The sequence below is a fragment of the Rhinolophus ferrumequinum genome, chromosome 8, assembly GCF_004115265.2.
Source record: "Rhinolophus ferrumequinum isolate MPI-CBG mRhiFer1 chromosome 8, mRhiFer1_v1.p, whole genome shotgun sequence".
Lineage (NCBI taxonomy): Eukaryota > Metazoa > Chordata > Mammalia > Chiroptera > Rhinolophidae > Rhinolophus > Rhinolophus ferrumequinum.
Window position 1 is genome coordinate 46,643,546 of NC_046291.1, and position 13,250 is coordinate 46,656,795.

A 13,250-nucleotide genomic window follows, 5' to 3' on the forward strand; every position below is an offset into this window, starting at 1 on the left:
GGAATTTAGTAAGAATCTGTGGGGAAAAAATGCATATCTATGCCATATCTCCATACTATTTTTAATAATTTAAAATACCCATGAATATCAAATGAGGTAATGTTTATGAAAGAACTCTTAAAACAGCAAACTTTATCCTTATAAATAATAGCAAGATCTTTATGAAAATTCCGATCTCTTCTTCCTAACCAATTCCCTTAAGTTAACCAAGTTATGTTTCTCACTGGGGCTGGCTGTGTGCATTAGAGTGATTCTGATTAAGGTAGAGGCTAAGAATATCCATATGGCTAAGACCTGGTTCTTTTTTTTTTTTTTTTAATTTAATTCCCAAAAGTCAGGCACCAAAGTTCTACACACATGAGCACATATTTAACGAAGGAACATCAGATTTTTCTTATCCTATTCCTCACTTAACAGATAATGAAAATATTTAGGTATACATTTCATTGCATTATTTTTATTACTTGAATATAATTAGTCATATTAGACGTGAATTTGTTAACACTTCTCCATCTGCTTTTAATTACCTTCTCTAAAATATACATTCAATTCCACAATTTATCAGTAGTTTTCATAATATTCCTCAAAACATACAATAACATTTATTTGAACTGGAAATGTAGTCAGGTGTTTGTTTTTTTCTTTCCTCACAGGTTTTTTTTTTTTTTTAACCTGTTCTTTTTTTTTTTTTTATTGGTTTCAGGTGCACAAGACAAAGTAATACTTAGACATTTATCACTTATATCCCTCACACTGTGTGAACCCCCGCCCCCCATCCACTACCCCTCTGACATCACACAGAGCCATTACATTTCCACTGTCTCTATTCCTAATGCTGTACTCCACTTCTTGTAAGTATATACATACATATATATGTGTGTGTGTATGTATATATATATATATACATATAAATATAAAATTATAGTTGGCTTCATTATTGTTTCAGCTTCTGATGTACAGTGCAGTGATCAGGCATCTACATCATCCCTGAGGTGGTAAGACCTGGTTCTTGAATTTAAGAAATTTACCCTTTCACGTAGCCGTGCCTAGTAGTAATAAGCAGGTGCTCAGTTTATGGTAGCCGAGTGAAATCACAGCAGGGCATAGTTAAAGAGCAGAACCACCCGACCCCCTGAAAGCAATGAAGAGGCACGGCCACTGAATTTGGAGCAGGAATGAGGAGAAGGTATATTAAGTGGAGGCTGGGAATAACCACAGCAGGTTTGGTTGGATTATATTTTTCCTTGTTTACCTTCAACAATATTTAGACTTTAAAGGCTATGTATAAAGGTATTTTGAACATGAGCGCTGTGTACCTATAACACTTTGTCACTGACTCCTAAGACATACTGACATTTTCTGTTATATTTTTAAAATACTGTTGACTTCTAAACATAGAACCGTATTCTCAAATTATTCATTAATCAAATTCACATTAAGCAATTTTTAAAAAAATGTATTTTAAACTCAGTCATAGAAGTCAACATACTAAGCTATCCTGCACGTGCAGATAATGGAAATTTATTCTCAAATTCCTTGGCCTTTTGACTTACAGATCTCCCTTTACCTGTCCTGCTCCCCACCCTTTTTCTGAATTTAAATTGTCAATCATATGAGAACTACCCACTTAAGCTGTGCCCTGCGCAGTGACATGTAACTGTAAATTTGATGCTTACTCAAAAAAGATTAGTAGTTTCATATTCCATTCTAAAATATATATCGACCTTAAGGGTATGTACATATGTATGAAAACTATTTTTTCTCAGACTACAAATATCAGACTAAAAAAAGCTATAAAGATTATACAAGCTACGCTATTCATAGCTCCATAGCTACTAGGAACAACAGAGAACAATCTTTAGACTTCTGGGGTGGAGGGTGGGGGGAGAAGGTCTAAAACAGATACATTTTAAATCAATTCCTTCATAAAAAAACTTTCAGAAAGGCAGCCTTTAGCACATAGATCATCATTCCTTGTATAATCAGACGCTCCATTGTCGAGAGAGAGAGAGAGAGAGAGAGAGAGAGAGAGAGAGAGAGAGAGAGAGAGAGAGAGAGAGAGAGAGAGAGAGAGACCGCTTTATAGACCTGACCCCTTTAAAAGGTGAGTAGCTTCTGAAGAAGCATTGAAACACCCAGAAGTGGAGTTCTTTGAAGCTACACTTCTGGGGAACCATCATTTTGTTACAGAGCAAGAATAATATCAGAATTTCCTGGGAATCAGTCATCACAGGAAATTATCAGCAATTCATAGACTCCTTTTTGGGTTTGCTTCAGCCTCAAGGGTAATCACAAAAGATTATAGTCTCCATTTCAGCCTTCATATCACTGAAATATTCTTCTCTGCTGAGAGCAGGATTGATTTCCAGAGGCCAGCTTTTAACCCTAGCTTGGGGAGGCCAATTGGACTGCAGTGGTTTGATAACTGCCAACAATTGTTATTGTAATATTGTTCTGCTGTGAGGCAGGAATTTGGTGATTCATGACTAATTATATGAAATCTTTTAAGTTAAATTGACATATCAACTTCTCATATTGTTAGATATAGGTACTTGTCCCATCTTAGTAAAAATGTTTGAGTTTGGGAAAGACAGAAGGACGAATAAAAATTTCAAATGAATGTTGTGAAGACTTTGAAGTGCCAATGGGAAAGACAGAAGGACGAATAAAAATTTCAAATGAATGTTGTGAAGACTTTGAAGTGCCAAGCATCCTGATAGGCTGGATTTCAGAATGGCAAACAAAACAAGTCAGAAGCATTTCTGAAAATCTTCATAAGGACTAGATAGATTATAAATGCAAATGATTTTTGCTTCATAACATTAAAACTTTCATGAAAGTTACGAGGGATTTTTGTGTTTTATGACAACTTGCCATGTAGTTCATGTAGCTTTTTCTCCATTGCTTGATTAGGAAATCAAGATTTCCTATCCATACCCAAAATATAAGCTAGTTAGACACATTTTTAACTTCATGTGCTATATTCTCTCATATATGTTGCTTTATTCATGTAGATGCAGCAAGGGTTTTGTGTATATTTGAAATAAATTTGGTGGGTAAAGTAGTTTTACCCAGAAGTGACTACATTTCCTTACAAATTCAAAAGAAAAGGAAGATATTCATTTTAAACTACTTTGGGTTTGAACTATAGCCTCTTTGCTACCACATAAAAATAATTATATATCAAATGGATAAATGTTAAATGTTAAGATGTACCATTAAATGAGCCTTATTCAATAAAGCAATTATCCCTGTAGAAAGTAGAAGAAGGCACTTTATTAAAGCTCTTTATTTTATTTTACAAGTACGGTATATTTTGTATAATATAAATGCAGGGGTGAACCGAAAATGTTTTTTTGCTGTGAAGTTAATATGTATTAATAATGTACACGTATACACATATACATCCATACAAAAAGGCAATAGCAAGATGAATATATGACATATGATATTTTAGGTATCACCTGTCCACAAAACCACTCAGGGACCACTTTCCTAGTTAAAGTTCTAAAATATTAAATGTGACAGGTAAGCCTCCAAGAAGGACCAGTGGAATCAATATCTGTATCGCCATGACATCCTTGGATAGGAATGGAAGGTGGGGCAGTTAAAATGCAAGATGCTCGGTTAAAACTGAATTTCAGATAAATAACAAATCATTTTTAGTATAAGAATAATCTATGCAATATTTGGCATATATTTATACTAAAAAAATGATTATTAATTGCGAATCTGGCAACTGTAACAGGAGATCTGTGTTCTGATCTTAGCTGAAGAGGCTCAAGCGGGTTTTTAAAATTCTTCAAATCTGTTTGCATTTTCAAGTAAGGAAGTTGAACGGAAATCGGGCTGGCGGTCCGGCCGGGGCCTGAGCTCCCTGCTTTAAACCAGAACTGTTTTTAGTGTTTATTGTATTGAATTTTTAGTTAGGATTCTGTTTTGGGATAGGCTTGGGGGAAGTTCTGGGGGCTCAAACTAAAACAAAACAAAATAAAACAATTTGAAAATGTACTTCATCTCTGACATTTTATCACTGTATAATGAGACTGTGGCCCGGGGAGTAAGAACCCAAGACACTTAGCACTGGAGCATTGCAGATTTGTTGCCTTGCCTGGAGCCTTATCAGTCCTCAACTGTCAGGTTTCTTCCTAGTGCAAGAGTAAGAAATGCGTTGTCCTCCATTTGGGGAAAAAACACTTCATTTTCACTTCGCTGTGCGGACTGAAGAATACCTCTCAACACGCCCAAGTTTCCGATTTTGCATTTCTTCCTGCCTGGTGGGGTTTTCTTTTCATCTTATGCTTTTTTATGTTTGTGTCATGGACCTGTTCTGCCTCAGCATCAGGATATATCTGATTATTGAACAGCTTTTCAAATTTAACTTTGACAGACTGGTTTCGAAAGAATGTCATTTAATGCATTGGGCTGTTCAGGAAGTGTATTGATTTTTAAATCAAGAAAGCTCGTTACTTCCCTAGTCTTTCAGAAAGCCCTGTAACGTTTTTTAGCATGTTTACCAAAAAACAGGCAAGCATATGCTTACTTACTTAGTAGAAACAGCGCCAATAAATTTTAAAATTGCATTCATACACATCAGCAAGTAGTCTAGTAACTTGTACACCATTTTTCTCTCCTAAAAATAATAAAAAAAATCTATTTTTTAAGTAAGATATACCTCAAACTTATTTTTGGCAATGAATTTTATATTATGGATATTTAATCTTGGAAACAGTTTTGGGGTTTGTTTACAAGTCACTATTAAAAAAAACCAAAAAGGAAAGGCCAAGAACTAGTTGACTATCTTCTATTCAGATATTAGCCTGTCCTTCCAAACTTCAAAATGGATGACTTCTTTCAATGTACTGTTAGAATAATCACTTCTCATGACCTATCCTCAAATGAATATGTTATTTAGTATTTTACACATCCATACTTCAGTCCATACTTTATTGTCAACTATGTATGCCTTGGGCTATTTGTTTGGTTTTGTTTGTTTGTTTTTGAAATATGAATATACCTCATTGATAAATATAAATTGTAAATCCTTTAAGGATAGTAACTTTTTTACAGACAAAAAATATTAATAGTATTTGTCATCTTTTAATGTCTTCTTCCATGCTATTAAAATTCACAACAGAGCTAAATTTGTGTCAATTCCCTAAAAGATTCAGGGTAGTTATTCATTTTTCTTAAAAATTTTGTAAGTTTTCTCATATTCCCTCAAAAGGACATCTAACAATTTTGTACAAACTTTTTGTTACCCTGTCATTGACAAATGTTATAGATCTTTCAAATCTGTATGTATCCATTGGCCAAAAATTATTTTAGTTTTAGGAACATCAAATCTTGATAAAATGAAAATCCTTTCAGGAACTTTCTTGATATCCTGATGGAAAAATTCCTCTCTTTCGTAATGGTTTCCAGTCACTTCTAAGCATTTGCTTGTTCAAGAATGGAAACAAAGAAAAGTGCTGGGTTTCCTTAGGAAACATAATTCAGCTCATTACCTTAATGCTTTTTTACTTACATTGAAAGGAGCAGTTGCAGTTAGGTTTGAAGGTGGTGTGGTCTCCCTCAGTACATCACATTAACCAATCAGATCGTTCAAAAATCATTTTTAAACTTGAATCTGGGTACATGTGCAATTCAATTTCAAGTCTTTACACATCTAATGTTGGAATAGGAACATCAATACCCAACACACTACTGCGTATGTGAGTGTCCATGCAATGAGGTTATGGGTGGACCTTCAATTAAGTCTCATATCCATTGCTGACATAAGCTGAAAGTCTTATTTGCTAAACTGAACTTTTTAATGTGCTCTTTGATGTGGCTTCTTAAATTACCCAGCGGCATAACTACAGCTTTGCTCTTGATCCCTGGCAGCATGGAAAATCACCAGCCATGTGGAGTCAGCCAGGAAAATGGAACATTTTACATTTGTACAGACCATATTTATTACATACAAGGATCTACTGTCAGAGTTAGACATTCAGCTTCGGTAAGGTACACAGGTCTAATCTTACACATCTCCCATTAACAAAATAACTACTGTCTGAAAAAGAATTTAAAAATTATTCCTGCTACTCAAAATAATTTAAAAATTATCTGTCAAAAGTGTTAAACTGGTTTTTCACTAAAGAGAAGGAGACAGTGAAACTACCCATTCATTTGCTTTTAGCTCTTTTGCTTTTATCATTTGGTAACCATTTAAAGTTCTAAAAGTGTTAAAAATGAAAAAAAAAACAAAACATTATTTTCTTGTAATGGCTTCACAAAACAAACAAAACAAAACAGAAAACTGTTAACATCCTTGGTAAAAATATGTGCTTATTTTAAAAACAAAAGAAGTAACTCATGGTCATTTTGCCATTGGCTAAACACCAGGCCAATCACATTGTACAGAAACACACTAGGAAGATCTCCAGATGAGATGAATCTGGCACTTAGCACTCATCCATAAAGAACTTGCAAAATGCAAATCACTTTAGTTTCCCTTTCTCCTTGGGCATAGGATGATAGTGGCTCTGAACCAGTTGTTGTCTTGGAACTTGGTAGTTGAAGAAAATCCTCTGGGAAAAAAAAAGACTATCCTCTGCAGAGATCTCACAGACCACTCTGAAAGCTGAAGAGTATGTCCCTTACTCTACATTTGTTACAAGTTGTATGAATTCTATCTCAGCTTCCCTAAATCATGGAATACTGTTCTTATTTTTACATATAGTATGGTATTACATGTTAAAGTGTCTGAATCACAGTTGTATCAAGACGACCAATGTTTTTAGGAATTATCCATAGTAAAATATTGTTTCATTCCCATTCTTCTGTTTTAATTTTTTTCAGTATTGAAAACACAGAAAATACCTAATTACTTTAGACATATAGGTTTCCCCTGTTAGAATGTTGTATTTTTGAAGGTTTGTTCCCCACTGTATGTCCAGTTCCTGAAACAGTGTGGGGTAGGCAGTTAATAAACTTTTGTTAAATGAATCCGTTTTCAAGAAAATATAGTTTTTGTGCAAACTGAAACTCATACATTTATAAATGTGTCATGTGTTGGAAAGGAGCAAAAATTCCCAAGGACAGAACTAAGTTGGTATGAAATACCATCTAAAAATGTCGTGTCCTTTACTATCAGATTGATCTAGAAAAAGGACATAATTTTATGGCAGAAAATAATGTTTTTGTCTTTTTCTTAATTCTCCCAAAAATAAAACCAAAATGGAATTTCTTAAAAAAAAGAAAAGAAAGAAAGGAAAACTATTGGAAAATGAAGTGTAGTTTTCCTTTCAAAATTGATCTTCAAAATAGATCACAAGGTGTTTTTTCCTTACTGTAGTCATGCTTTCCATCAATGGAATATACAACTCTTGTTTGATGAATCCCAGAACTTTTAAAAGAGGACCTGAGTATATGGAATTTGAATGAAAAATATCAAGCTTTCTAAACCCCTTAAACAAAACAAAAAAGAGAAAAAAAGAAATTCTAATCTGTGCTCTACTCTGATTGGTTGCTTCAAATCTCTGGGCCGACTCCACTTATAGTTTTTAAAGGGAATATTGACCATCACTAGGAAGGCTCTGGGAAGGGATTCTGAGATCCCATTTAACTTCTGCAGCAGTCAGATATTGGCTCATTGTCAGCCAGCCTCAAAATACTTAAAGGCCGACAACATTTTGATAAAATAGTAGTAGTAATAATAATAATAATGGCTTTATTGGACCTGAGACTTAGATGTAATGTGAACGATTATTTCCTTAAGTATGTGTTGTGTTATTTTAGCTTTTATGCCAGTTCTGAATGACTGGTTAACTTGCTGATGGAGTAATGGTATCCCAGTAAAACAAGGGAACAATTGGTTTTTGTTTTTTTTTACAAGGCATAGCCAATGTGTGGTTTTAGCAGTGAGCTGGGGACTTGTGGAGTAAGCACCTTACCAGACATATGGTTCTTGGTTGCACCAACAGTCTATGAAGAGAATGATATGCCATTTGTCTTCCTTTCAGTGACAATGATGATATTCAGATGGACCCCTGTCAGGGTGCTCTGGATAGGAGAAGCAATGTCAGTATGGCAAGTCACAGCTTTTACACATTACAGATGCAAAAGTGCAGGTCTCATGGTAGCATCCACTCCCAGTGTAACATTCCATGGGGTTTATTTTTACTGAGCCTTCTGATTTGAAATCCAAAACAGGACAAAGTTGTGTGGTGGAGCTAATGTTGCCAACAACATGCAGTTGTTTATATTTCATGATCTTTGAGAAGAGAAATTTCTCTTTGTAATAGTTGTGTCTGTTTTGTTTCTATTTAAGTTTTCAAGGATTTGAGCAAAGTAAAACAGTAGTGTAAAGGAATGTGGTCAGAGCGTTTAAATATAAAAGGCAAAGCCTTTTTTGAGGTATTATAACTTCAGAGAAACATTGCTCTTCGATGATGTAACTATCACTTTCAAATGTGTCACTTCATGAATTTTTGAAGTTCTAATGAAACACTGTATTCTTTTTCATAAATCCAGTATTGAAAAGGAAGGGATGAAAAGTAGTCATTCATTTTGTATGACTACAATTTGATAATATCTATAATTGGATAATATCGCAGTTAAAAAACTGATGCTTTGCCAAACTTCCCATAAGCCCTAAATCACAAGGGTTTAGTAGCTGAGGTCCTCTTTGCAGTAAATCAAGGACAGGTGCAAATGATGACTGTCACCTGCTATGTTAATCTCTAAGTATTCCCAGAAATTTCTGTGTGTGTGTACGCATCCGTGCGCGTGCGCAAACCCAATAGTTACAATGGGGAAGAGGATAGAAAGGATAGGTCAGCCTCAATTTTTATGTATGGCTTTCCTGAAGTTACACAAGAAGAAATGAGCTTATCCTAAGGCATAAATGGGTCAAAAAGAGTAAAACCAAGACTCACTTCTCCAAGAAACTTTTATTTAGGCACCATGTAGGCCTTATGTGTAGTTTGACTAGGCAACTGCTTTCCAGGCTGCAAAAAGTCTGGGAACACTTGTCTTTTCTTCCCAAACCTCACCCCTTCTAGCAGTGCCTGCACAATACCCACCATCCCTGCTCAGTGTTTCGTTAGTCAGCACCAGGGTGGGGGGAGATGCCTGACCTAAAAACTTGAGGGTGACAGTTATTACACCTCTCAAAGCCTTGGATTCCTCATTTGCCAAAGGAAGATAATTATGGAATCTGCCTCATGTGATGGTGGAAACTACACAAGATAATCCCTTAGTATAGTTTCTGGCACATAGTAGTAAGAGCTCTATAAATCTAAGTTGCTGTTATTATAATGTTTATTATTATTATTATTATTAATTATTACACAGCTAGAAAAGGAATTAAAAGGCAAGTGTTCCTGGGAAGGTAACTCATTTATGTTACTGTAAAACGGAGGACCCTGGATGATTAAAGTTGAGAAAATCAGAAAAGGGAGAAAAAAGTTCAAACTAAGGGTGAGGCAGAGGAGACAGATGTCTGTGTGCCTTCTCATGCCTCTTTTTTTTTTTTTTTTTTTTTTTTTGCTTAATGGTCACTTATTTTCCCAACCTCCAACTGAATAGAGCTTATACCATCGTTTTTCACTTTTTAACTTTTACAATTAGGGCCTTTCTTGTGTTTGACTCATCCTACCCCCGTCTAATCTAGGACAGCATTTGAAAGATAGTAGACCTCCAGAAATGTTGGTTGGTTGACTGATTTTCACGTTTTACAAGTCAAAACCTGGTTTCTTCTTCTGTTTAGTAGAAAAGCTAGTATTGCCCATTATGTTGTACAATAAGTGCTTACCAAATGCTTTTTAGAACATCGGTTAAAGTAGATGGCTAAGTGTAAGATGAAATGTCCCCACATTCAAGAATAGTGTGGCTATCCAGCCATTTCACCTCACGGAGGAAAGCCTTGTATCATTCTTAAGCTGTCTTTTTTTGCTTTTTAATTGGGTGGCATTCAGCTTACTCCCATCCCCAGTCTCACTTGATGGCAAGTGAAATCATTTTCAGACTCTTAGAAGAAGAAAATTCAAGTTCAGGCCTCTTGAAAATTATTGAGATAGTTGAAAAGTTTGTACTTCTATTTTCTTTGCGTAAAGTTTCATCTAACAAAGCTCTCTAGAATCAAAATACCATCTGGTATTGGCATTTGATCATGCAGTACCTCCCTTAGATTCTCCCCCTCCCCTAGTATGCTTCCTGCTTTCAGTGAAGTGCTGCAGTGTGTTTCTTTTCCCTGTGGCTAGGTTTCATTTGCAGCTGCATATAGTTATATAATTGCTTACCCTGTGCGGATGTAAATTACTTTTGGGTGTACTCAGTGAAAGTAATGATCTTTGAAAAAATTCACACAGATGCATGGTTCCATAATCTTGGTGAATACACCAAAGATAACCTGTGTGTTCTTATTTTGAAAATATAATAGGAAGGGTGATAAGGCCAGCTTTGCAAATTTCTTTTATAAGCACGATAATGTAATAGTTAATTTGTCCATACATAGCCTCCAATTAGCTCCTAGATTTCTGGTAACAGCCACAAACCCATCTTTCATTTTTATTACCTACCAGTTAATTGTACTAACCGGTTTTTCTTTTCATTTCTACATGATTTTCATTAGACAAAGTGGTAGTGTTCACTCTTGCAGATTTTCAGTTAGTCAGCATTTCAGGCTTTTTAATCAGAGATGAGCCAAAAAAAATGGGATTTTTAAAATTTTTATGTAAATGTGCTTGCCAGCCTCAAAATTCCAGATTACTACTTTTAACTTTTACTTTTTTAGAAAAGAAGAGGCTTATTTGGGACCAATAAATTCTGTCAGGTAAGGAATATTAGTAGTTAGAACTATATGGTAGAGTTAAAAAAAAAGCTTTTTCAACATTATTTACCAGTGAATCTCAATATTCTTAATCCACACCTTTCTTGTGCAATGTGAACTAACATGAGCTAATGTAATATGAGTATTTAACAAGGAATTTGTTCATTTAAAGGTGATATAAACATTTTAATAAAGATATTTGAAAACACTTGTTCATTTTAAATAATCATATCTATGAAATGTCAATTAAATCTTAAAAATAAGATTTAATTGTTGTATAATTGAAATAATTCCAATAATTTTCCTGAGTGTTCTATATATGACATCATTATGATGTAGATATATAGCTTTGACTACCCTAAATTGAATGACTGCATTGATCATATTTTAGGATTATGAGAATGTTTTAATTCATCCTGGAAATTGGTGATTGAATAAAATAATTACCATTGATTTAGTTATTATTTTCATCTAACTTTTAGAGTATTATAGGAAGTATAAGAAAAAAATCCGGATTTTACCACTTTATACTTTAAAAACAAAAGAGATCTCTGAAAACATTCTCTATGTTCTTCCAAGTCTGGATCCCACTGAAATAACTCAGGTATTTGTAATTATTGCGTCAGACGGTAATTACTCAAAACATCATCGAGACAGTCGGTTTCAAGGGATCAGATGAATTGACAAGTGGAACATTCTTTTTTATACCACTTAAAGTTTTCTTTCAACTAAGTCAGGTTCCCCAAATGATGAATAAGAAATATAAGTACAGAATTCTATGATAAACAGGCAGAGGAAGATAAAAGAGATTTAAACAGGAAAAAAACTAGAGGAACTTTTCCTGAAATGCCACCTTTAAGAAAAGAGAGAATCAATTGGAAAACTGAAAAATTTTCTGAGTGTGAAACACCGAGGTTAAAACTTTCATATGATTAGTGGTAAGTCATCAAAGGATAAACAGTCAGCAAGAGTTAATGGCAGGTGACAGGAGTTAATGACAGGTGACAGGAGGGGTGGTGTAAAAGGGCTGTGTTTATTTAGTTGATTTTGGGGGGATGAGTAGGATTGTGTACATAAAATAGAGAAGCCAATTCTGGTTTGAGTTTCTTGAAGGAACCTCCTTAATTTGCTTTTCAGGGAGCAGATGGCTGGGAACTCGCTTACCTTTGTATGTGGAGTGCTCAGCCTCAATTCACCTTTAAGGACAGAGAGCTTTCAGCCTTGGGAATACAAACGGATATATTCAGGCTGAGGTGCAGATGTGAAATTTGAGTAGAATAAATTTTTATCAGGAGGTATTTAAAAAAACCATGTAGGTAGCTAACAATTTCCAAAATTTAAAGAAAACATTTATATTCAAGGGTCACGTTGGAGCTGTCAACAGATATCTTGGTTTATTGAAAATTTGGAACTATTTTTTTGTAGATGTATCTATTGTCTATGTTTCTATATTTTGGTATGGGAACAATTAGGACATGTGCATTTATTTTAGATGATGAAAATTTGAATTTTTAATGTTTAATACATTTTTTAAATGACTCATAGGAGAGCATGCACACTAAAACTATGATTTCATAAATATTGCTATGTTTTTTAAGTCAATTTTATTTAAAGAAAAAATATTAACTGAATAATAACACAAAAGTATATGGCTTGGCAAAAATAATGACAGTGGTATGCAAAAGCTGGTATTTGGAAAATTATTCATACAGTTTTATCCCAGGTAGTTTGCACGTCACCAGATGTATTTCTTAGATCCTGAGAACAGAAAATATCTCAGTAAAATGCTCTATTTTTTAAGTTTTCAGAACAGTGTGGTTTTTTTATCCTGCCAATATAAATAAGCTATTTTTTTCCCCTGTCCAAATTGATTTGCGATCTCTTATAACCATCAGAAAGTATAGTTTCCTATCTTACAAATGGGTGAATGAGACTTAAGTGTATGCACTTGTGAGTAAACTCACCAAGTAAATAGGGTTATATTTACTGACACTTTGAGATTTTCTCTGCCTGTAGAGAGTTGTTTACTTTTTATTCTCATTAAGTAAAATTTAACATAATTAAATATAACCTTGAACAAAACAAGTGCCCAGGGTTTCCATTAATTCTATTTTATATTTAATAGTTAAGCACAATACTTGTAACAGTTTTTTCTCTTTTACTTTTTAAATTTTTATACATAAAATTGACTTTTAGGGAATGTGTATAGTTCTATGAATTTTAACACATGTATAAATATGTGTAACCACCACTACAATCAGATTATAGAATTGTTCTATGACTCCAGAAAACTCCCCTATTTGAATTTTTTAAGTGTCCCAAACCACGTGTTATTTATAGAGTCCTATCACCTCTCTTAAACTTGTAGCAAAAAATAGGCTACCTCACTATTCAAAAATTCTGTAATCTACCGTCCTTTCTAATGTATTTAAGG

At 34.2% G+C, this 13,250-nt stretch overlaps 1 protein-coding gene across 1 annotated transcript in view; it reads left to right on the forward strand.

Moving 5' to 3' along the window:
- ZNF385B (zinc finger protein 385B) overlaps positions 1–13,250 on the forward strand; it is a 372,557-nt gene that overhangs the window by 305,816 nt on the left and 53,491 nt on the right. The window contains 1 exon segment of the mRNA XM_033112713.1: positions 10,781–10,819. Coding sequence (XP_032968604.1) covers positions 10,781–10,819 — 39 coding nt within the window.